Here is a 25,964-nt window from a genome sequence, read left to right on the forward strand (position 1 = left end):
AGTGCAAAAATGATATACCACTCTTTGTATCACAAGCTTTCACTGGATCTATAAGTACATGATTGAATTCTTAAATGTCAAGCTACTTGGGAAAGGTATTCATAACTCACTGGTACATGTCGATAAACATCGAGATGCACATTCTGGAACGGAGGGAATAGATCGCATGCCTCGTATTTTATACACTACTCTTTTAAAGCCACCGTCGATTCACGAATTTGCACAATATATACAATTACCAACTGAAGTGAGATGAAAACACTTGCCTTTCGATTGAGTCTGCAACATACTCCAATGAATCACTCAGGGATGCCAGCAAAACAAGCTTATGGTTCTCACGTATTAGATTCTCCTGCATGTGAGACGTGGTAAGAGAAAATATGAACATCTTCAATAGATACTTTGAAAACACAAAATTATAAGAAAGATGGCACCCTAAGTTTCATTTGCAAGTAAAGCTTAAATGCATGTGAGATGAGTACCTGCTTAATAGGACGCAAATTTAAGAGAAGGTCACTCAATTCTGATTCAACATCAGTGCTTCTCGCATCGTAAGCGTTATTTCTCGAATTCGACTGAACAGATGCTTTTGGTAAACATGCACTAGCTGGATCCCTTCGCATCAATTTATCAATATCATGCCTTCCAATGATCATATAACTCTGTTTCTCAAGAACTGCCTGAAATATTAACAAAATGTTCAATGAATTGGCGATTATCATAAGCATAATAGAATGGACAAAAAAAGTTGGAGACCAATTCTACATTGTATTGCCACTAACAATAATGCCAAGCATTACTTTCAACTATCTCAATCAAATAATTTTTAGAAGAAACATGCACATATCTTACTTCATAATTTTCAGAAAATGGACGCAACAAAACCAACAACAAATAAAAAAAAGTAGGTTAGAAGCACACGTAAGGACAGATGTGTATACAGACAAATCCATACCTCCGTGTATGAGGTACGACATCTTTCAAATGTTCGCTCTAGGAAAGTTTGCACATGCTTCATAAGTTCAGCAGCAAATTTAGGCATTGCTTGAGCCCAACCAAGAACCTAGAGTTCAAGTAAAGTTTACAATTAGGAAAAAGAAAAGGCCGGAATGGAGGTTACCAGATTACAAAGCCTCTCATATCCTGAATCATGAATGGAAGATGTTCAAGACAACAAAAGAAAAGGAAGAAGCTAATAGTCACTTATTGAAAAAGAAATTAAATAATATTATGCGATTGAAAGCAAAGAAAAATAGATTTTTTTTTTCTGAAAATAAGAAGGATAAGATATGCTTGCCTCTTTTGCTAAGAAATCAATGGCCAGAAGCCCCTGCAAGACAGGTCGACCCTTCTCAATAGACGAAGCATACGAAGAATTGGGATGCGTGCGCGGTCGAAATGCAGCTGGACCTGTAAAAACTCATTTTCAGATAAAGTAAGGAGAAGAGGGAACCAAAACATGAGAATCACATATGTGACGCGACTGACAGTTTCAAACATTTTTGAAACCCACATTTCTGGAGACAAACCCACCCGTCACTTGCAGCATGGTTCTCATTATTCTCTGCTTTCTAAAATGAAACTACTCCAATTCAGTACTCAGAAAGATGGACTTGTAGATATTCTTTCGTCCAATCCAGTAAATTAGTACCGAGCTCCACTAATTACATTGTCATTTTATTCAAATCAGCATCTCATGCAGTTTTGTTTCAATACATTTTTAATTATATTGTCCCAACAATCTTTACCAGGTACTGACTCGCTAACACAAGTAAAGCAAACCTAGCTTAGCATCCATCAAACTGATAAAAATGAGAAATGTAAACATATTTTTTTATCAATAAAGCAATTAATATGAGGCATGGATTGAAATTTTGCCAATTTATGACAGGTGGGACGCAGATGGTTACGAAACTTGCTTGATATAGCTTGTTGTACGCTTTTTCGGTAGTCAACAAACATGGTTGGTAAAAGGTGATCTTTCACAAAGTTCTCCACAAAGGAAAGCAATCCATCATTACTGCAATCATAGAAATTTAACGATGAAAAAAAAAATCAATGTCAAAGTTACAGCTCACTTGGCAAAAAAGAGTTGGGCCACATAATTTACAAATTCCACCTATATTAGATGAAAATAACAAAATCTCCTATACACAGCGTCAAATTTATAACAATCTAAATTTGATTTTTGAAAAGCATACAGGTCCATATCACCATGATCTATATAATATATATTCAAACTAGAAATAATTACAAAAAATTGGGATATAACTACGAAGATAGCAAACCATGGAAGGACCCCAGCAAGCTTTCTAACTTCATATCAGAAATAATGGAAAACATGCAAAAAATAACTCCTACAAAAATATGGAAACACCTCATCTAAAGATAAGCAGGGGGGGGAACAACTTTCAGTAAAAGAATTAACATGGATAATGTTTAAAAATGCCACAGCAAAGGACAAGGCTGAAATCATTTGGAAACTTAATGATCAAATCACTGTGATAATACATATAGAAACCAAAGGGTTCTACAGTTTCCCCCTTTCACATCTCACTTCAGACCCAAGTGTTGCAAACAAGAGATTGAAAAAAAGAAAAGCGTGAAGTTAGAAAATGAAACTACCTATATGCTTTACCTAACAGTTATCCTTAAATACTTGTCATATCATTCACGAGAAGTGACCCTGCTTTGTACCACATGCAAGCTTAGAATTGAGACTTACCCATGCTGGGAATACTTATTCGGTAGCATTGAAGCAATCCTATCTGTAAACTGCACCATCAGATTAAAAAAGGTCATTTACAGAACCATCTATGAATCATAGTCACCAAGAGCGAAAAGCACACACTAGAACCCTTATATTTCCTTGGGAGTGGGTGCATGATAAGCACTCGCCTAAAGTAAGATGCAGTATGTATGGGCGCGTCTACAAGTATATGTATATGCATGTGTTTCTGTGTATATATATAATAAGTTTGATATAAAATTATGATAATAAACTCTCTAGAGTGTTCCAGTTTATCTACAACATGCAAATTTTTTTTTTTGCCAATATGAATAATATGCATGATCTCCTTATGGTCTCGTATTTGTTATTGAATATTTAAATATTGAGAAATACAGTTTGATGCTATACCCTTTGGTACTAGTTGTACGTAATGGAAAATGTTTAAAATAACTAAAGAGAACTTTAATTAGGCATATTTTCTTAGGCCTATCGCCTTACAAAAACGTACACCTAAGCACACCAGGCGCGTTCCATCAAATGCACCTAGCCCAAAAGGGTCCAAGGCACAAGGCGTATGTGCACACCTTGACAACACTGCTATGAAAAATGTTATAAAGAATATACTTCAAAGCATAAATATTTGATTCTTATGGTCCCAAACCTGATGAACAGGCCGGTATATAGATGCAGCTAGATAAATGCCTTGCTCAGGCAAGACAGCCGCAGAGCCATAACCTTCTTGTAGGACATTGGAACCCTTCTTACTCCATCCTTGGCGAATAAAATCAGCTCCAATTAGGAAGATGGTTAACAAATTGATTATGTGAAAAAAATTGCAACTACAAAAACTGGAACAGAAGAAAGAAGGGAAGACAAAAGTTTCCAATCGCCACACAAGAAAACAGAAATCATAAATGACTGCTGCAAGAGAGAGAGAAAAGGAGAGAATATCTATTAAATCAGAAGAACAAAAAAAATTCTACACAACTGATTGTTTAAACAAGAAACTTGGATTAAAAGTTGAGATCATTTGATAGAACCAAACCTGTGGCTTCCCCTGCCAGCTGAACATAAAATACTTCAAATGAAAATTTCACTACTATATAAACTGTCAGTTAAACATAAGCAGGAACCATAGTTCTACAATGTTTACAGGGAAAAACATCAAAATTCTACCACAGTTTTTGGAAATGAGATGAACTTCGGTTGATTTATGTTTCTTGTACCATTTCTATTTTCTCCAGAGGAAATGCCCGTAAGGGATGAACCCTCATTCCTATGATACCAAAATTTGCTACAATTGTCACACTTGAACTCAAATAGTCAAGCTCATCGGCATAGATTTTATCTAATTGGACAGACAATTCTTTTCTTGGCTGATTAATACTTATAATCACAATAATGAAGAGACACCAAAAAATAAACTAAAATTGAGGAGAACAAATAATGTAATATATCAAATTAATAACTTCAGATAAGTCATGGAAAAATGACTAATAATAATTTAATAAGTTTGCAGTAATTCAGCTTTAGCGTACCCTGGTTAGGAGCTGACAAGGTAGCATCCGTGAAACGGAAAGAAAAAGTGAGGCCATCCTCCGATCCATCACTATAATCAAAACTATCAATCAACTTTCACGCTTCCATGACAATAACGAGCAAAAAGAAAATTAAGAGGCAAATTATTGCGGTTATAGTGGTCAAACAGGGTGGGGAGCACTAGTAATGGTAAATAATGTTAGGCATCAAATCTAAAACCTATAGACTGTGGGAGAGAATCCCAACCTAAAATAAAGCCACTGCAAAGTAAAGCCTTAACTGACATGGGATAAAACCATTTAATACTCCCCCTCATCTGCAAACCAATACTAACAAACAGGCCTAACATGTTCATAAAAACATAAAGGGAAATGCACAACACCACAAACTTGGGATTTAATATTTACTTAAAGCGTCCAACCATAAACAAAATGGCTATAAAAGGAGATGCGCAACTTGAATGTAGAGCACGACAGGCATAAGACTTAACTGACGTGGGATGAAACCACGTAAAAAAATAAAACCACATTTTGTAGCCTACTCAAAAGAACAGATACACGAATGCTAACCATTTCGGCTTCTCATTTATAAACTGCTGCAATTATGATGAAAATAGTATTTCACATTAGCTATGACTGCTGTTCTGGTATAAATAATTACGACAACTGAAGCCCTTAGGCTGAACTCTGAATCAAGAAGTGGTAGGTCAGCATCCATGAAAGGAAGGAAGCTAATGTTGGCTATCCAGATGATTTTCTGTTTTTTTCATTTTGGAAGACATGAATCACATGATACCCTGTTATATATATATATTATTTATCGTCAAGCAATATTCTGACAGTGGACATGGATGGAAGCAGAGATGATGCAAAGACATTTTTACATCTAAAGAAATAAATTGGGGGAAATAATAGCTACTTAAATACCCTCTTAACTCACTATAGCTAATACTGAATAGCATCGCATACTCTTTTGTCAGTCAATCATTACTCAGCATTTCAGACATACACAATATTTGACGAAGTGGATAATAATATATGCCTTTCTGTTGATAATTAGAATAACTTACCACACCAAAAGATATATGCTAACTTAGGGAGCAGATTACAGTTTATATTCTCCTAACTTGCTGTTGTAGAAAGTTGCCGATAATTAGGAATTTTATTTCACTTAGAAGTTTGATTTATTTTATGATAAAGTTTAATTTGTAAATTGTACGATTAGGACTAAGTTTCTTAGGACATAAGATAAACTTTAGGAGATAAAAGTTAGGAAGAAAAGATACCTAGTAGGACTCTAACTTACAATCCATAGAAAAATAGGTTGTGTTTTCTGTGTTTTCAATGAGAATTTTGATTAGAAAATTTCTTTTTTCTTCTCTCAATGTCTTCCTTTTTTATTCTCTCAATTTCTCACAGCTGCAATATGACAATAAGTTCATAATAGTTTATAAACAAAGAGAACTGTACTGTGGAAACTTTACTTCGATCAAACAACTATTCTAATAACTAATTGAGGGAGTGCAAAGACATCCATTTTTATTCAAATGAAAGTAGAGACAAGATAATGAAAATTAAATTCTAGTTGGATTTTGTTAGATCATGCAAGGAGATAATTCTCAAGAAAAGATGCAAAACAAAAAATACTATCAAATGGGCTAAATTAAAAGGAGGAAAAAAACTCACTTCAGGCAGTTGGACACTACAGTCACATCCACAGCCATATCCAGACTTTAACTTATCACACTTCACTACCACCATAAGGTCACATTCAAACTCTTCCAGGGAAAATCCTAAATAACAGTCCTGAATTCCTCTAACACCAACATCATCAATATTTACAATCTCTCTTTTTACAATTAACATCATGCCGAAATTATGAATAGGCCTTAGTCTCAGTGATCTAGTACATATTGTTGAAGCAGTTACTCTTTCTCACCCCTTCCTAAATATGAGAGGAGATTTGGGAGCAAATGTTCCCCCCCCCTCCGAAAACAAAAAAAATAATAATAATAAAACAAAATAAAATAAGCATTTCACGTAAGTGAAACATGAAAATACGCTATCAAAGTAGAGATTGACCAATTGAAACTATAACTTAATCCTTACTTTATCTCTTCCTCCAAGTATTATCACAACAGACTCAGTTACTTGCCTCTTTTCTTTGGTAGCAAGCCTGGCAGTTTGTACAGCAGCGTCTGCTGATGCAGCCTCAGGGGTAGCTCGAAGAATCTCGCAAATGAGTTGTAGACATTCACTCTGTATCACATCATTGGATAAAAAATTGCAAATTGAATAAATAAAGAGTATAGAAGAAGTTATTGGGACACCATTCTTAAAAGAAACTATGGCAATATTAAAGCAATAGAAAAGATAAATGACCTGTAAAACTGACAATGAAAAACCAATACTGTAGCCTCCAGTAACTTGAGATGCTTCAGAATCAAGGTTTCCATCTGTTGGCATTGACTTTAGATTCATCATATCATTTTGCAGGGAAGACGACTTTGACTCAATAAGCTCTCCAACAACAACGTGGTTTCCTGACCAATTACAGCTCAGAAATTTAGTTTCAGATTTTAATTAAAGAGTAAATGAAATAGAAAGAAACTGAGAGTAAAAAAATTATTCAATCTCTCACCAAATATCCGAACAAGAGAGTCCAAAATTGAATCAAGAAGCTCTTTTGCAGCAACCTGTGCTTTTCCTGTAGGAGCCATCACAGGGGAGACAGGGCTCACTGCTATCAGAGTCCCAGCCAATGATAGCCCATTCTGAGGCTTTTGTTTTAATAATTGGTAGCTTTCTAGCTTCCCCTTCAAAAAATGGAGATGGGTGGTACCAGTTTGAGCGCCCTGGTCAATTTCAGACTTTGAAGAATTTATGAAGTGTGCTTGGGCTTTAATCCTAGATGTGATGATCTCATGAACAGTGGATCGCAATCTTTGGCTGTTCAAGGTTTTGACAATCCTTAAATAGATAAACCATCATGAAGACAAGTAATAGCAAGAACCGCGTAAATAAAAATTTAAAAATATTACAGATAGTAAAAAAGAAACACACGAGTATGTGAAGTTCATGTCATTAGTTTGTTAAATACCAAAAGGAGGGGGGAAAAGCTCAAGACTACATTCACCATGCTCATCATGCAAATTAAATCCTTCCTTTATTTTATGTTCACGTATCTAATTAAAAGACCATCTCATAAATATCAACGGTACATCCAACAAAGGAAAATTAAGGCATGCTAGTAAAGTTGTAGAAAACCGTTGTAAGAATCTATCTAAAATCACGAAGAAACCTTAGGTTCCATTAAAACATGTTACTACATAAAGAAAGCAACTAACCATATTAAAGCACCAGCTGCAGCTACTTTGTGAAGCTTGCAGAGGCACTCCACCATAGTCTGCAAATACTTCACGTGAAGTGGAGCATCACTCTTTTTAATTGTTTCCTAAGGAAAGAAAAAACAATTCTTTAATGCCAAAGTTCAGAAAATTTAATTAAGCCAACATTATGTGATGAGATAATATTAATTGAAGTATTCATACAAGAAATTCATCAGGAGTGGAATTAAAAAGCCACACTGGGATTTGATGGGATAAGACTCTGCCATCCTTTCCATCACCACCGTTAAGCTTTTCATCATTTGGTTCTGAAGAACCATTCTCGTTATGACCATCATAAGGTGACCTGAAAAAGGAAAACGTGGAGAAACAAATTTAGACAACTGAACCAAGTGTAAAATATAAAATTAAAAAAATAAAAATAACTAAAATAAGAACCCTGGAGGAAAAAAATATAAAAATAAAACAACTACTCTAATAACCTCTTTGCACTTCTACACTAACAAGCAGAGTAGACTTCTGATGATTAGCACATAATGAGAACTTAAAAGTCAACAATAAAATATTGATTATGATAGAGAAAATGTAAGTTACACGATTCTTAAAAAGATGTTAGTAATTTTACAGGTTCAGAGGTAAAGATTAACTAGAAGAAAAAGCTTAATCCCGTTTGAAGGTTTCTTTTTACGGATCTTTCAACTTACATTTTCTCCATCATAATCAATATTTTATTGTAATTAAAAAATCATAAAACTCTACATCACCAAAACAGACACCTCCATACACGGCAAAAACCATAAAACTCTACTAACAATAACAGTAATGAAGGTTTCTTTTCATGTAATTAAAAAATAAATTCATTAACATTAAACGAAAAATCAATTTGTGATAGGTGGGGGGAACAAACTTTAATACAAGACCATAAGAAATAAAGAAATCTGATACGTAATTGATGTGGGATAATATCACTCCACACTCCCCTCATGTGTCGCTCATAGGGCCTACACGTGGACAACCTTACTAGGAATTGTCAATCGCATGGAGTTAGATAGGAAGAAGATGACAAAACCTAAACTCTGGTATAAGCATCCAACCTAAAATCATTGGTAATGGGTGGAGGGGACCAAGTGCCCAACTTTGATATAGAAACAAAAAATCCTAATATTTAATTGATATGGCTAATATTTTATCCTGATTCCATTTCAGTCCCCAATTACTAAAGTGTTCCATTTGTATCCTTAACCTTTTGATGCATTTTCATTTTGGTAGTTTTATCACATTTTTCCAACAATCAAGGAAAGTGTCCACGCGACAAGGGACTGCCTACATATTGTGCCACAAAAGCTACAATTTAAACATTACTTCAGTATTGACCAAAATATATGTAGGAAGGACTAGAATGGTTTTAAAAGTTTAAGGACCAAATGAAACAGTTCATAGATTGAAGACTAAAGTAAAATCAAAATAAAAGGTTAAGGATCATGGATGGAGTTCCAAACTATTTCAAGGAAAGAACCAATAAATGAAGTATTGGTTCAAACTTAAAGTAAATAACTGACGTGACGTTTGAAACTCATAAAATTCTTCAAGAGGAATTTGCAAACAGGCAATCAAATTGTGGAAAGCTGTCGTGATTTAAATTAGTAGAAAAGGAGTTTTTGTACATCCTAAATTTTGAGTTCCAAGTTAAATTTTACTTTTGTAATTCTGAACCTATGAAAGCAGACTAGTTCTTTTATTTTTAAAGTGAGTAATACAAACATAATTTCTCTCTTTTCATTTGAAATCTCTCTTTCTTCCTTTTCGAATTTCCCTTCCTTCTTAGAATATTCACAAATACGAATGGTTAATTCAATTTTTACAATCTTGAAAAAAAACAAATGAACCATATGGACTTACCCTCCATGTATTGAACTCAGTTTATATGATCCCTCAGCAATTGCAACAGCAGTGGTTTTTGGCACTTCGTCATCCTTTTCATGCAGGTCTGATGCAACTAAGCTGCAGAATTTAATCAGCTTAATGACCAAAAGTTTTGTTAAAAGGAATTTAATTAGACATTTCTTTCTTTCCTAATCAATGTCAATAGATGAGAGTCATGAGACAATGCATCACAAAAAGAACATGACACGGAACTTAAACCCTTAACAGATAGAAATACCTGTATTCACCCTTATTGTAAAGATGGGCAAGCAAATCCTCCAAAACTTTATAGAACAGATTACCATGCAACTTTGTCAGTTCAGATCGAACGTCTTGGAGAGCACCAACCTAGGTAATGATTAAATGCAAGCAGGACATCTTAAAGCTCTCTGTAATTTCAATTCCGGAAAAAAACTGAAGTCGTAGAAAAGCTGAACTATATATAATTTTGATATTTCTTCCATAACTAGGTTGATTATTTGCTATTTTGAAACCTCTGTTTTATGAACATATGAAATTAGGCATCAATTATTCCATTTGGGATAAATTTGCAATTAACAAAACACCACTGAGCTTCTAGCTTTTAATTGACTTGACTCCATCTTTTATTTCACTTCTTTATGTACCTCTAGATTATTTTGCATGTCAGCATAGTTTCAGACATTTTAATGGTTGAATTTGATATTGTTGCATTATACCATTAACAAAGAGACAAAAGAAGAAATCAGAGAGAGAAAATAGAGAACAGCATGTTAATATATCTTCGGAGCAGCACGTGCAGTCCAAATTCCAATTAACAGTCTACTTATTTGAAGGTTAAAACTGTACAACATATTTAGTTTAGAGGTTAATGTCCTCATTTTCTAAGCATTGGGGTTTAACTTGAAACTAGGCAATTTTTTCTTTTTTCAATTTTCCAGATATTCAACAAACCCCTTATGCTAAAAGACTTAACCACAGCTGTTCCATAAATATGGCCATTTAGTTTGGCAGGCTTAACAACTTACAGATTGACACCTGATCTGTTTATGTCAAATTACTCTAAACGATAAAATGTAAGAGAAGCTAAAACAAGTATTGGTAACATTTTAAGCCAACAGCAATTTAGTCTAGGATCAGCAACAACATGAGTTGAACCAAAGTTTTACCAAAAATAAATTTTAAAATTAGAAACATATACACTGCTTGCAAACATCTTAAATTACCGATTGAAGGCCCTCTCGCTCAAGCATCAATGCTGACTGAATATGCAATTGAACTGCAGCATAAAACTGCTTATCTGAAATGAGCTTCTCAATACGAGCAGGAACCTGATCCAGGTAACAAACAAACAAGTTGATCATCAGATTTACTGGATTAATTGCTTGAACAAAAGAAGGTGCGGATAGAAGTGAAAGTGGCCGAATCCTAATGAAGATATAGCTTGAAAATACCAAGAAAATGTCATTTGAATGATATACATAATGATGAACAAACCTGAGCTATGCCCTCAATCTGATCTAACAAGGAGATTATATGGCGCAATGTAACAGATCGATACCACAACTGATGCAACTGTTTATTGCGTGCAGAAAGGCGTTTCTTTGCCTCAGCCAAATCTACCTTTAGGACATCAATACTTTCAGAAGATTCACTGAATAATCGCAAGATCTGAAGAATAAACAGTTATAGAAAATGTAAAGCTCGTTTTCCACTTTTGATTTCCACATATAAGAAGGTGAAGATAAAGAGAAAATGGCATTAATCGTTACACCAAATAATAGTTAATTTGTTAGGTATAACTCATAAATATACCGGTGAAGACAAAGAAAATCTCGTAGTGGGATTACGATTATATGAGTTGGGGGTGCGGGGTTATTTTTGTAAATATGTACCAGGATTTATTTATTAGAAAGGATATGTAACCAAAACCTATGAAACATTGAATAAAAATTCTAGCATCGCCTAGGGCACCGAGGACGTAAGCACATTGCTGAAACTCGTTAAAATTCTTGTTTTCTTTCCTTTTTCTTTACCCGATTTTTCAACAATTGATATAAGATGTCAGGAGCCAAATTCGAAGTCGCGAAATTCGATGGTCAGGGTAACTTCGGATTATGACAAACAAGGGTGAAGGATATGTTGGTGCAGTAAGATATCCTGAAGGCTTTGCGACCTACAAAGCCGACGTTGATGGAGAAGGAAGATTGGGAAGAATTGCAGCAGCGAGCGGCAGGAACCATACGGTTATGTTTGGTGGACGAGGTCATATATCACGTCAAGCATCTGTCGTTTCCAGATGAAATTTGGAAGAAGTTGGAAAGTTAGTTTATGTCCAAATCCTTAACAATTAAACTGTATCTAAAGTAGCGGATGTATGAGCTGAAGATACATGATGATCATGATTTGGTGCAACACGTGAAAGTATTCAATCAAATAGTTTCTGATTTGGCTTGGCTTGATGTGAAAATTGAGGATGAAGACAAAGCGATGATTCTGTTATGTTCGTTGCCTCCCTCTTACGAACACATGGTGACTACTCTTACATATGGGAAAGAGACTATCAAAGTTGAGGAGATTACTGCAGCCTTGTTGGCTCACAACCAGCGAAAACAAAATGCATGGGAAAACTCTCAAGCTAATAGCTTATATGTCAAGGGTAATCGAGATCGTGGATGGAAGCTAGAGAAGCAGTTTCTGGGAAGCAGAATTTCAGATCCAAATCTAGGGATAAGAAGATAATTCACTATTACAAGAGCAAGGAGGCGGGATATATGAAGCGAGACTATCCGAAGTTGAAAAAGCATACTGATGAGAAGCGTGACGACTCATCCAAGCCTGTGAATGTGGTCGAGGATGACAATTCTGACTGCAGTGAGGGTGATATGCTCTCTATTTCAACGACTCAATTGACGGATGCTTGGATTCTTGATTCTGGATGTTTTTATCACATCACGTCAAATAGGGAATGATTTTCGACATACAGGTCGGTTAATTCTGGTTCTGTCTTTTTGGGTGATGATCAATGTTGCAATATTGTTGGTATTGGTGATGTCAGAATTAAGATGTATGATGGTTCTGTTCGGACGTTGTGTGGTGTTCGACATATCCCAGATTTGAAGAAGAATTTGATATCTCTGGGAACTTTGCACAATGAGGATAGGGAAACCATTCGGATTGTTAAAGGAGCTTTGACTATGATGAAAGGAAAGATGACTGCAAGGAATATTTACATATTGTTAGGGAGTACCGTTGTAGGTGAAGTTCATTCTGTTGATTCCTGTGATGATACTACCAAACTGTAGCATATGCGTCTTGCTCATCTTAGTGAACGTGGTATAGCTGAATTACATAAAAGAAATCTGTTGTATGGTGTTAAAAGTTGTAAGCTCAATTTTTGCAAGTAGTGTGTTCTTGGTAAACATACTAAAGTTCGTTTCAAGACTGGGAAGCACACAACTGAAGGGATTCTTGATTATGTGCATTTTGATGTATGGGGGCCTCCCACGACATCGTCTTTGGGTGGATCTAGGTATTATGTTACTTTTATTGACGATTTTTCAAGGAAAGTTTGTGTATTTTTTGAAACATAAGTATGACGTTTTTGAGAAGTTCAAGCGGTGGAAAGCTAAGGTAGAAAATCAAACAGGACAAAAAATCAAGTGTTTGCGGTCTGAAAATGGTACGGAGTACACAAATTCACAGTTTCTAAACTTCTGTAAGGAGAATGGGATTAAGAGACATTTTATAGTGCGCAAGACTCCACAACAGAATGGTGTTGCCGAACGGATGAACAGGTCGTTGAATGAAAGAGCCAGATGTTTGCGGTTGAATGCGGGACTTCCCAAACACTTCTGGGCTGAGGCTGTTAACATGGCGTGTTATCTTATCAATAGATCGCTAAGGGCATCATTGGATGAGAAAGTTGTAGAAGAGGTATAGACTGGTCATGATGTTACTTTTGATCACTTACGAATTTTTGGTTGTCCTGCTTATGTGCATGTACCTGCTGATAGAGATCCAAACTTGATACAAAATTGAATGAGTGCATTTTTCTGGGTTACAAGACAGATGTCAAAGGATTCAAGTTCTGGGATCCAGTTGCGAAGAAAATTGTGATCAGTAGAGATGTTGTTTTTGATTAACAACCCATGTTGCAGCATAAGAAAGACATGACAGTGGTGGATTTCGAGCAGTTTCCAGTTGAGAAAACAGAAACTTCTTAATCGACTTCTGGTGGTTCCACTGCGGTTGATTTGCAGGATTATAGTCTCGCCAGAGACAGGGTGAGACGGACGAATATAAAGCCTCCGAACAGATTGGGTTTTGAAGACTTGGTCTCTTTTCCACTTACTGTTAGCAGTGATGATCCGATTACTTTTCATGATATTGTTACTAGTCAGGGACAAGTGGATGGCTGCCATGGTTGAGGAGATGGAGTCTTTGAATCACAATCACACATGGGAGTTAGTTCGTCTTCGTGAGGGTAAGAAGCCTATTGGTTGTAAATGAGTGTATAAGAAAAAACCAATAGTAACATAAAAAGAGGGGGAGAAGTTCAAGTTTCGTTTGGTAGCAAAGGATTTTTCACAGCAGAAAGGAGTTGATTATGATGGAATTTATTTCTCCTGTGATCAAGCACACTTCAATCCTAGCAGTACTTGTATTGGTGGTTAGTTGGGATTTGCATTTAGAGCAGATGAATGTGAAAACTGCTTTTTTCCATGGCGATTTAGAGGAGCAGATCTACATGTAGCAGCCTGAAGGTTTCACTCAACCTGAAAACGAGCATTTAGTTTGCAGATTGAAGAAATCTTTGTACGGGTTGAAACAGTCTCCGAGACAATGGTACAAACGGTTTGACTCCTATATGATCAAGATTGGCTATAAACAATGTGAGTATGATTGTTGTGTCTATGTTAAGAGTCTTAATGATGGTTCTTTTATTTTTCTGTTATTGTATGTTGATGATATGTTAATTTCTTCGAAGAAAATGGATGATGTTATCGGTTTGAAAACTTTATTGGGTCAGGAATTTGATACGAAAGATTTAGGTGCTGCAAAGAAAATTCTTGGAATGAAAATTTGCAGGGACAAAGACTCAAAGAAATTGTGGCTATCTCAATGGGGTTATGTTGAGAAAATGCTAGAAAGGTTTGCGATGAGCAGCGTAAAACCAGTGAGCACTCCATTTGCGAATCACTTTAAGCTCTCATCAGAACAGTTCCCTAAGACAGATAAGGAAGCTAAAGATGTGTCAAAGGTTTTGTATTCTAATGATGTTGGTTGCTTGATGTATGCAATGGTATGTTCTCGTCCTGATTTAGCTCATGTTGTTAGTCAAGTTTGTAAGTACATGTCTAAACCTGGTAAACAACATTGAGAAGCAGTCAAATGGATCTTTAGATACTTAAAAGGTACTGTGGGACATTAAATTATTTTTGGTAGTCAGCGGGATAATCCTTTGGTTGTAGGATATGTGGATTTAGACTATGCGGGTGACTTGGATAATAGAAGATCTACGACAGGGTATGTCTTTACTCTTGGTGGTGGGCCTATTTGTTGGAAGTCTACTGTTCAATCTGTTGCGGCATTATCCACAATTGAAGCTGAATACATGGCAACGACTGAAGCTGCAAAAGAAGCTTTATGGCTTACTGGTTTAGTGAAAGAGTTGGGTGTTCAGCAAGGTGGAGTTCAGTTGCTTTGTGACAATCAAAGTACTATTCACTTGGCTAAGAATCAGGTATATCGTGCTAGAACTAAGCATATTGATGTAAGGTTTCACAAGATCAGAGAGTTGTTTGCATATGCAGAGATTTTGTTTCAGAAGGTAAATACTGATGAGAATGCCTCTAATATGTTCACCAAGCCAATTACGACAGACAAGTTCATGCATTGTTTGGACTTGTTGAATGTTTCGAGTTGTTAAAAAAGTAAGATAACCCAACCCACATTGAATGTTTTCTAAGGGGCAGAATATTCGCCAAGGTGGAGATTTGTTAGGTATGACTCATAAATATACTGGTAAAGACAAAGAAAGTCTCGTAGTAGGGGTTACGATTATGTGGGTTGGGGGTACAGTACACGGTTATTTTTGTAAATATGTACCAGGATTTATTTATTATAAAAGGAGATGTAACCAAAACCTATGAGACATTGAATAAAAATTCTAGCGCCGCCTAGGGCACCGAGGACGTAAGTACATTGCTGAACCTCGATAAAATTATTATGTTCTTTCCGTTTTCTTTACCCGATTTTTCAACATAACTAAATCATAATACTACTGGTAATATTTTCCAAAATAAAAACAAAGACAATTAAATGTTTCCTTCTTATAGACTATACAAAAACAAAATAAGGAAAAGAAATATATCAATATTCAAGAAAGATAACACCTCATTAAAGTTATCATACCAGAGCTAATTAGGTTCAATGCAAATTTATTTATTTTGTTATTTTCCAAGACTTGCTTATTCAGTAATAGAATATTATCAATCATTTATGCTGATTATTTATCATGGAATAGGATTAATTACCATGAGTATCCAGTGGGAAACTGGGCATGATATTGATAATGGACTCTCTCATACAAGATTGACAATCAAAGGCAAAAGTAGAAATAAAATACTCAATCAAGGGAAATCGTTTATATTTCTATGCCAAATGGTGTTTTTTTTTTCAATAAAAAATTAAGATAATATGGTTCACATGCAATTAACTAGTAAAAGTTAATATTAACAAAAGGAAAAAAATGATGTCAATATTTGAAAAACAATACAAGATAAGTCTACTAATATGAAAATTTCTGAACCAAACACTTTAGTCTGTCCACTTATATACCAACCATCCCTCTTGAAGTATAAATTATGACCGAATATCATGTCATGTCATGCAATCAAGAAATCATGTCAATATTACAGCTATTGAACTTATTGATCTAGGTGAAAGCCAAATACTGCTATTCTCCATGAAAAAGTAGACTAAACTATTGGTCATACTATGCAAGGCCATTCAGCAACAATCAAGAAATTAAAATTTGCAGGCTTTCACAGCCTATATCTAAACTTAAATATTCCCATGTTGGACACGTATATGTATCCCATACTCACACCCAACTCCAAGTACCAGAGTTCACAACAACATTTTCACCAAAAGAATGTTAAGAAAATTCCAATGACAACGAAAAGAACTTGGGAGGCAAATAAGTAAGACACAACAATGAAGGGAAACTAGACCAGAAGCAGCCACAACTAACAGTACCAAGACAAGCATGTTAAGGAAATTCCAATCACAAAGAAAAGCACTTGGAAGCAACTAAGCATGAAACAAAAATCCAAGGAAACTTGACCAGAAGCCACAACTAACAGTGCCAAGACATGACCTAAAATGGTTGTCATGGGTACCTCCATCCGAAAGCAATCACTAACATCCCAAAGCTTTTAAAACCATGACAACAAATCAATCACCTTTCGATTGAACATCATGCCACCAGCCTAAAACTCCTAACAAACTAATACAGCAACCCACCAAAAATGGCAATAAATCAAATTGTTGCATGCGAGAATTCATGAGGATAAGTCCCGGAAGATGAATCCTGCATGCTGAAACACATTTCTTCAAAAACAAACTGTGTTCTAATAGTAGACACCATTATATAAAACATTTATTCCAAAACATTTTAAGAGCGCAAGCTCGTGGGAACTCCTTACGAGGATGATCACCATTCAAACTTCCTTCATCACAAAATAGAAAAGAAAACATGACAATAATCTCAATTCTGGTGGCTTTAACAAAATGAATAACAGTAGCACGGGTCAGTTGTCTTCTATGAGGTTCACCAATATTTTCAGTGTCCCCACATCTAAAAGTAAGCAATTCATAAATGACGGAGAATTGCTAAGGGGTATAAAGTCTCATTCCTATGAAGCCTAATGTTTATTTCTAGAAGACATGTTTTTCATTTATATGCAATTTTACAACAAGTTTTAGAATAAAAATAAAATGATTCTATGTCTGAAACTATAGAGAAAAACATTCTATATTCATTGAGTTTGGACCCAACATTATCGGAAGCAAATAATTGAGAAAAATATGAGTACAGGACACATAATCAACGAAATAATCATCAGAAATGGGTTTTGAAATAATCATCAATTTGCAGTTTAACCAAGAAAAAAACACAAAAAAGAGCCATTACTATATAATAAAACAAACTTGAGAGGCACAGTGCAAAAAGATTTACTTAGCAGAATATATAAAAGAACCTGAGAATAATTTTGGATTGCTTTGTTGAAGCCACCGTGATAAGTGTGAACAACTTCATCTACAACTTCCTCGACAACATCGATTTGTTCCTTTAAAATCTCAAGTTCACCTTCACGATTTCTTGATGTCAGGATACGGACAACATGAGGCAGTGAATCAAATCGTTGAGCATTCCAACAATCTTCTACTCTTAAAAGCTCTTCACGTAAATGCTGTTTTTAATCATATGCAAATAAAAGACAAAACATAAGAAAAACCATAACACACAAGTTAAATCTACCGAACACAGCAGTATCTTCTTTCCCATACTTCATCAAAATTTTCACCACAAATCAATATAATAACACAGTTCAAGTAAAGCATCCTATACCAAAACAAATAATAACCATTATACACTTCCTGCTCCACCAACCTCAAGATGGTTGCCAAAACATGCAACAACAAAACCATTTTATTGTTGCTTTTATCACTCAATTTTCAGTTCAGATTGAAAAATAAAAACACGCGAATATACAAGTACAAAAAATTATTAATATTAGAATTGATATGACATTTTAACCATTTATTTATTACTGATCAATTACAGTTTTGCATTCCGGGAAAAAAAATCAGGCAAAAAGCTTTAGAAGCAAAAGCCGCTGCCAAACAAAGCTTAATCATTGGACTAGAAGAAGAATGAATTAAACTTACTTCTTTCTCTTTAGGAATCGGAAATTTATCAAATATCCCCATCTTAAAAAGCCTTTCACTTGTCCCGCGCTATAAATATCGAAAAAACGCACAAACTCAATTCATCATAACAAAGTTAATATTCCCACCTGAAAAGGAAAATAAGAGGGGGAAAATTAGAAATATATTATATATATATATATATATATATATATATATATATATATATATATATTACTAGCTAAGTCGTTGGAGCTCAGTTCAATAAAAGATGAAGAAAGTTGAGCTGAATGACGTCCGATAATAACAGAAAGGAATTATAATTTATAAAACGAAAATTTTATAATATGCAGAATTTCTTTAAAGCTCAATTTTCAATTGTTTTCTCAGTAACCAAACAAGTGATGCAGAAGAGAATTAAAAGCTTAAAAATCGAGTGAGACACCTTCGGATCCTGCAAGCTGAGTATCAGAACAGATCAATTTCACGCAATGCGAATCTTGATTAATATTTCCAAATAAATTTTTAAAAAATGCAGAAAATAAACACATGAAGAGATAAACACGGAAATGCGAGCGATTCGAAGAACGCATAACAATTTTCAGATTAGAAACAAAATCCTTCTTCAACGATAAAACGACGACGTGCCTTCTGAAAAATAATCGAAACGAGTTTCAGTTACCTGCCGGAAAAAGAGCTTTAATGGCGAAGAATGTGAGTGGTGATCGGAGCTGTGAAATATTAATTTATTTAGTTTCGAAATGTTCACTCTTTTCCCGTTCTGAAAAGAATGTTTCTACGTTCGTTTCTTTTAGCTATTTCCATTCATAGTTTCCAATTGCTAAAATCTATTTATACAATGAATAATTAGTTTATTTTTATTTGGATAAACTATGCGTTTAGTACTTAAACTATCTGTTTTAGTATCTAAACTTTTATTTTTTTTAAAATTATACCTAACGTTTATTTTTTATTTTATTTTAGTACCTACCATTAAAAACTTAACGAGTTTAGTACTTAAACCATCAGTTTTGATCCGTTTTAGTACCTAAACTTTATTTTTTTCTTCAAAACTTAACGTTAAGTTTTTAACGTGTACTAAAATGAAACAAAAATTAAATGTTATGAATGATTTTGAAAAAAAATGAAAGTTTAACTACTAAAACATACCAAAATTTATAGTTTAAGTACTAAATGTGGTACTTATCCTTTTTATTTTTAGGCTTAATATAAAAATATATTCAAAATTAGCTTTTTAATACTTCGTAAAAATATGTGATTAATGTTTTTAAACGGTATATATAAAAGTATTTTCGTATATAAATAATTATCATGATGCACTAAATTATTAAACAAATTTACGAGAATAATATTTGTTTAATAATTAATGAAAAAGTATATTTAAATAATTCAAAATTTGAGAATCTTATAATAGAAATTTGTTGATTTTAAGCGGTTGGAGACGAGTTTTGAACTTAATTAAATTCATATTAATATAACGGTTAAAATTAATTATTTTCTTTTAAAAAAAAAGTTAATTATATCATATGTCCCCGAGTTATATTCTCCTTTTAAATTAGTTTTTAAACATTTTAATATTCTAATTTCATCCTCAAAATACGACTCTAATTTTAAATTAGTCCTTAATTTTTTAAGTATTTTAATTCCATCCCTATACTATGACACTCATTCTAAATTAATCTACAAACATTTGAAATTTCCAATTTCATCCTTAAATTCGTCCAAATATGTAATTAGTTTTAACTATAGTTTAACCTAAATTTTATTTTTTTTCAAACATATAGTATAACTTGGCCTATTAATTTTATTAACAAGTGTGATTAGTATATTCATATAGTTTGGGATGAAATTGAAATGTTAAAAATATTTAGGAACTAATTTAAAATAACTAGCGACAACATCACTTCAATGTTGGTTGTCAAACACTGATATTCTTTATTGTTTTTTATTTTCTTATATTGCATCTTTATTTTCTTTTTTTTTTTATTTCTAATAAGTTTGTCGATATGACACGATTTCTTTTGTCTTTTGGCATGTCTTTCAATCGTTTGACCTTTTTTTATTTATTCTTTTCTAGGGGTTGATGAAACATCGACACGACTGACAAAGATGAAGCTTATCTGATATCTTGTTAATATTCTCTGTTTTAGACCATTGGATTGGATTTTGATACTTGATTTGTATTCGTGGATAGCTTTTCACGTCGTTCGAGTCTGATTCGTGGTTTGTCGATAGTCTTTTGGTAGCTTAATCCCTTTTTGGTTTGTTTACCTATGCAATCGCATCTGTTTGTATCTATATTTGTTCGAGTTTCTTAGTTAAATCTTTAGTCTTTCTTTATGTGGTCCTTATGTGAAATTAAGTTATTACTTCAAAATATTTATTATTAAATAAAATTAACGAATTTTGTAAAAATAATCCACCTGTTTACTTTCTCTTTTATCCAATTTGTCTTCACTTCCTTCCAGCCATTGTTATAATTCTGATTCTTTATTCAAAGTCTTAGTTTTTGGAATCTTTTCCCCTTCCAATCCATCGTTGTCTACACTTTACGGCTCCTGTAATGAGTCGTTTTCTGATCTCATATCAACACACACATGAGAATAGACCGTTCTTGGTTTAGCTCGAGTATTTTTGTTTATTTAATGATAAATTATACAAATCACCATTCAACTTTTTTTCACTCTTATTTTAGTACTTATAATTTAATTTTTTATTTAATAATTTAATTTTTAAATTATTCTTATTTTAACCACTCAATCATTTTATTCATCTAAATGTGTGCTAACTTTGCATTTTTTTATTAGTTTTTTAGACTGGACATCACAAGATTGACTTATTTCGATCGTCTAAATCGGAATTTAACCTCCACGTCATTCGTCATGTCATTAGTTATCGTGAACTATCACGTTAATACCGTAATAATCAACGGCAGAAAATATTTGTCAAAATTTCACATTTTGTTTGTTTTCCGAGTTGGACGGTCACGTTGGATGAAAAAAATAATATGATACCCACATTAATTTTTTTAAAAGTGCAGGGGCTCTGATGCATTTTTGTCTAATACTTTTAGTAGTTCATTAAAAATATTTTTATATTACGTACTCACTTTACTATGATTAAATAATCATTAGAGTTTCTATTTATGTTATAACACCATTGTTTTCTATTATAATTAAAATAATTGTATTGCCTCTTTTAGACGGAACGGAAAATGTTTTAAGATTCTTACCGTTGCATTAGGGATCTTAGTTAGTTAAGGCCCATGTTTTGTTAATGACAAGAAAACCCTTTGACCAGGTCGCTTGGGTGGGCATGTGCAGAATTAAAGTTCTAGAGCGTAGGGTAAAAGCGGAAACGGGCTAAAAAAACAAAATATTTTCGAAACTAAGTAAGCTGGAAAGATAACGCTCCGGATGTAACGGGAAGATCGATGACAAGTGGCAGTGTCTTAAGGTGACAAACGATCATTGAATTATACTTCGATTCTGACACGTCTTGTACCGAATGAAATAAACGGGAAAAAAACGCGTATAAATATCTTACCTCCCACCAGTAAAGTTTCACTTACAAATTTGAATAAAAAATCTCTCTGGTCTTCTCTTCGAATTCACAACGATCGTGATACTGAGCTACGTTCAAGCTTTTGGCTGTTCTCGGCGTTGATTTTCTGGGTTTTTGTTGTGTTATTTCTCTGATAATCAAGAACTCGGCGGCGTGCATCAAAATCCCTGTTTTTTTGTTGAAATTGGTGATGGGTTCGACGGAGAATCAAAGCCCGAGTATGGGTTCGGGTCCTTGCCGGAAAATAAAGCGTCGGGGGTTGTCGGTGGAGGATACTTTGAAGGAGTGGATTGAAAAACCCGACGAGAAGAAGGCTCGTAAGGCGCCGGCGAAGGGGTCGAAGAAGGGTTGTATGAAGGGAAAAGGAGGGCCGCAGAATCAGAATTGCTGCTACAGAGGCGTGCGGCAGCGGACTTGGGGTAAATGGGTGGCGGAGATACGCGCGCCCAACAAGGAGAAGAGGCTCTGGCTCGGCACTTTCCCGACTGCTCTCGACGCTGCTCTGGCCTACGACAAGGCCGCCTCTGCTATGTACGGCGACAAGGCTATTCTCAACATGCCTCAGGGTTCGACCCACTCAGACATCTTCGATCAACATGCCGGAGCCGGAAGTGAAACAGAAACGGCGGCGACTACTTTTACCTCGGTCGTCAATGGGGTTTCAACTGCAGCGGCGAGTACTTCTACCTCGGTCATCAATGGGGTTTCAACCGCAGCGGCGAGTACTTCTACCTCGGCCGTCAATGGGTTTACAACGGCGACGGCGAGTCCTTTTTCTAGCTCGGCCGTCAATTTGTCCATTGGGGTTTCAACTGCAGCGGCGAGTACTTCTAGCTCGGCCGTCGATGGGGTTTCAACTGCGGCGGCGAGTACTTCTTCTAGCTCCGCCGTCAATTTGTCCAATGGGGTTTCAACGGGTACTTGTGTGGGTTCTGAGCCCGCCGTGGCAGGCGGAAGCGATACAACAACGGTGGGGGAATTCGAGTTCCCAGATTTCGGCACGCAGGATTTCAAGTTCCCGGACGGAGTAGACGTTTTTGGCGACATTTTTTCTGAACTTGGCCTAGATGATTTGTGGGCAGAATGTGGAGGTTTAGATTTAGAGGACATTTTTCATTATTAGAAACTCTCTTTAGGGCGAAATTCCTTTGATATTTCCAAATTATTAAAAATACAGATCTTTACTGCATTTATACCTTTTATTTATTTATTTATTTAAAATTAATTATTTAGTTAAGCGATTGAGCATAGCACGGAAACGGGTAGTTGTTGTGCTGCGGTTAAAAAACGACTAAAAAATAGCGTGATCGGTTAAATAAGTGATTGATTAAATTTTTAACCGGAAATGTTATATAATTTAACTGGAAATATTATCAAGTACAATAACATATTAGGTAGCGTTTATATAATGTAATATGTAGCGCTTATATAATAAAATAGGCATTTAACCGAAAATATTATCAAGTACAATAACATATTAGGTATCTCTTATATAATGTAATAGGTAGCGCTTATATTGACCTATTTTCGAAGTAAACCGATATATTTATACCGGTAACATTGCAAATTTACCTATTACATTATTATTATCGGTTTCGATGTTTTTTAGATCGATACAATTTTAAATGTATCGACACTTTATGCTTGCACCTCGTTGGGCATTCATATTTCATTCTGGAACAAAGTATCGACACAAACTAAAAAAGTGTCGATACATTATTTAGACCTATTTTCTCATAAAACCGGTATATTTATACCAGATATATTGTAAATTTACATATCACATTGTAATTTTTGTTTCGATGTTTTTGAGATCGATACTTTTAATAAATGTATTGAAACTCTATGCGTGCACCCCGTTTGACATTCTTTATGGACAAAATGTATCGACACAAATTTAACAAGTGTCGATACTTTATGCTGACATATTTTCTCATAAAACCGGTATATTTATACTGGTAACATTGCAAATTTACCTATTACATTATTATTATCGGTTTTGATGTTTTTTAGATCGATACAATTTTAAATGTATCGACACTTTATGCTTGCACCTCGTTGGGCATTCATATTTCATTATGGAAAAAAGTATCGACACAAACTAAAAAAGTGTCGATACATTATTTAGACCTATTTTCTCATAAAACCGATATATTTATACCGGGTACATTGTAAATTTACATATCACATTGTAATTTTTGTTTCGATGTTTTTGGGATCGATACTTCTAATAAATGTATCGACACTCTATGCGTGCACCCCGTTTGACATTCATTATGGACAAAATATATCGACACTTTTTTAACAAGTGTCGATACTTTATGATGACCTATTTTCTTATAAAACCGATATATTTATATCGGTTACATTGTAAATTTACCTATTACATTATAATTATCGGTTTCGATGTTTTTGGGATCGATACGTTTAATAAATGTATCGACACTTTATGTGTGCACCTCGTTTGGGATTTCAATCTAGACAATAAGTATCGACACAAATTCCACAAGTGTCGATACATATTGTAGACCTATTCTATATTTAACCGATATATTTATACCGGTTACATTGTTAATTTACCTATTACATTATAATTATTTGTTTTGATGTTTTTTGGGTCGATACTTGTAGAAAATGTATCGACACATATTTAGGTAGTTATTGTACATACCTAAATATGTACTGCGAATTTAATGTTGTACCCACCCTTTAACTATCACTACCAATACCACATCCAATTGAAAGCATCACGACTGAAACATGTTCAATGAACTTTTGCTTACATCTCCATCAACTCCGGGACCACTGAACTTGCACAACAAAATTTTTGTCATGGATCATACTGATGCAGACAATGTTAAGCCAACCAAGGAATGCCATAAAGTACATAATGTTGATGAATCTGACATATTGGTTGGTCAGTTCTTCTGTTCACGTGATCAAGCTTGGTACTTTTACAAGGGATTCGCACGGGAACATGGGTTTAGTGCACGTAAGGGAACAGCACGGCTTGAAGTGGAAAGGAATGTGAAGACACAAGAATTTTGTTGTTCCAAAGAAGGGTTTCGAGTATCAAAAGTCAATACTGTTAATCATCAACGTGCTCATACGCCAGTCACAAGAACAGGATGTAAGGCTAAAGTCGTAGTTACAGCAACAAATACAAACGATCAGTGGGTTATAAGTAAGTCTTATCAGAAACATAATCATGCATTGTGCACACCTGCTATGACACCATTTATGCGTTCTAATAGAGCTGTAAGTAAGGCTGATATCGATGAGGCAACAACATTAAAAGAGGTCGGTGTTGGCACGTCACAAGTAATGAACTATTTAACGCAGCAGGCAGGGGGCTATCATAATGTTGGATTTACACATAAAGACCTCTACAAAGCACTTCAAAGAGGTAAAGCAAAGGAAATCGTCGATGGGGATGTGAATGCGCTTATTGCCTACTTTGATTATAAGAAACATAATGATCACGGTTTTTTTATAACATACTCGATAGACGAATCAGGGGCATTACATAATCTTATTTGGTCGGATTCTACATTGAGATCGGATTACACATGCTTCGATGATGTAATTGCGTTCGACACAACGTACAAAGATAATTTGTATGGTCGACCAATTATGCCTATTGTCGGTGTCAATCATCACCATAACACAATTGTGTTTTCCACTGCCATAATCGCTGTCGAGACGTCTCAATATTTCGAGTGGGTGCTACAGAATTTTTTAGAAGCCATGATGAATAAATCACCTATTTCAGTTGTCACCGATGGGGAAAGAGCAATGCAGAGGGCTATCAAATCTGTTATCCCTTATGCTAAGCATAAATTATGTTCTTGGCATCTTTCTCGCAATGCACAAGCTAACATTGGTGACCCAAAATTTACAGCAGTATTCTAAAAATGCATGGCT

General features: G+C 34.7%; 2 protein-coding genes and 1 long non-coding RNA gene across 3 annotated transcripts in view; 2 read left to right on the forward strand and 1 right to left on the reverse strand.

The window, feature by feature from the left end:
* The window catches only part of LOC120156194, a 17,351-nt gene extending 13,554 nt beyond the window's left edge, over window positions 1–3,797 (forward strand). Inside the window, exons 2-3 of the long non-coding RNA XR_005519046.1 lie at window positions 2,788–2,797; window positions 3,664–3,797. This is a non-coding gene — a long non-coding RNA (uncharacterized LOC120156194). The remainder of the gene's footprint in view (window positions 1–2,787; window positions 2,798–3,663) is intronic.
* LOC120156192 (exocyst complex component SEC8-like) overlaps window positions 1–18,518 on the reverse strand; it is a 20,190-nt gene extending 1,672 nt beyond the window's left edge. Inside the window, exons 1-20 of the mRNA XM_039167592.1 lie at window positions 18,477–18,518; window positions 17,786–17,998; window positions 11,016–11,189; window positions 10,745–10,849; window positions 9,778–9,887; window positions 9,516–9,617; window positions 7,821–7,962; window positions 7,617–7,723; window positions 7,112–7,218; window positions 6,911–6,976; window positions 6,652–6,812; window positions 6,425–6,528; window positions 4,270–4,340; window positions 3,393–3,523; window positions 2,726–2,775; window positions 1,920–2,020; window positions 1,298–1,410; window positions 956–1,063; window positions 483–680; window positions 267–352 (exon numbers count right to left, since the gene is read on the reverse strand). Coding sequence (XP_039023523.1) covers window positions 267–352; window positions 483–680; window positions 956–1,063; window positions 1,298–1,410; window positions 1,920–2,020; window positions 2,726–2,775; window positions 3,393–3,523; window positions 4,270–4,340; window positions 6,425–6,528; window positions 6,652–6,812; window positions 6,911–6,976; window positions 7,112–7,218; window positions 7,617–7,723; window positions 7,821–7,962; window positions 9,516–9,617; window positions 9,778–9,887; window positions 10,745–10,849; window positions 11,016–11,189; window positions 17,786–17,998; window positions 18,477–18,518 — 2,291 coding nt within the window. The remainder of the gene's footprint in view (window positions 1–266; window positions 353–482; window positions 681–955; window positions 1,064–1,297; window positions 1,411–1,919; window positions 2,021–2,725; window positions 2,776–3,392; window positions 3,524–4,269; window positions 4,341–6,424; window positions 6,529–6,651; window positions 6,813–6,910; window positions 6,977–7,111; window positions 7,219–7,616; window positions 7,724–7,820; window positions 7,963–9,515; window positions 9,618–9,777; window positions 9,888–10,744; window positions 10,850–11,015; window positions 11,190–17,785; window positions 17,999–18,476) is intronic.
* Window positions 18,519–22,083: 3,565 nt separating this feature from the next.
* On the forward strand, window positions 22,084–23,170 carry LOC120156116 (ethylene-responsive transcription factor ERN2-like). Its single transcript, XM_039167533.1, has one exon. It carries the CDS (start codon window positions 22,231–22,233, stop codon window positions 23,161–23,163), a length of 933 nt encoding a protein of 310 aa, XP_039023464.1. The 5' UTR covers window positions 22,084–22,230; the 3' UTR covers window positions 23,164–23,170.
* The last annotated feature ends 2,794 nt before the right edge of the window (window positions 23,171–25,964 follow it).

This window comes from Hibiscus syriacus, unplaced genomic scaffold (assembly GCF_006381635.1).
Source record: "Hibiscus syriacus cultivar Baekdansim isolate YM2019G1 unplaced genomic scaffold, ASM638163v2 tig00111213_pilon, whole genome shotgun sequence".
In the NCBI taxonomy this organism is placed as follows: Eukaryota; Viridiplantae; Streptophyta; class Magnoliopsida; order Malvales; family Malvaceae; genus Hibiscus; species Hibiscus syriacus.

Excerpts from the sequence above, each read along its gene's own strand:
- LOC120156116 (XM_039167533.1), top strand. The coding sequence starts at position 22,231 with ATGGGTTCGACGGAGAATCAAAGCCCGAGTATGGGTTCGGGTCCTTGC.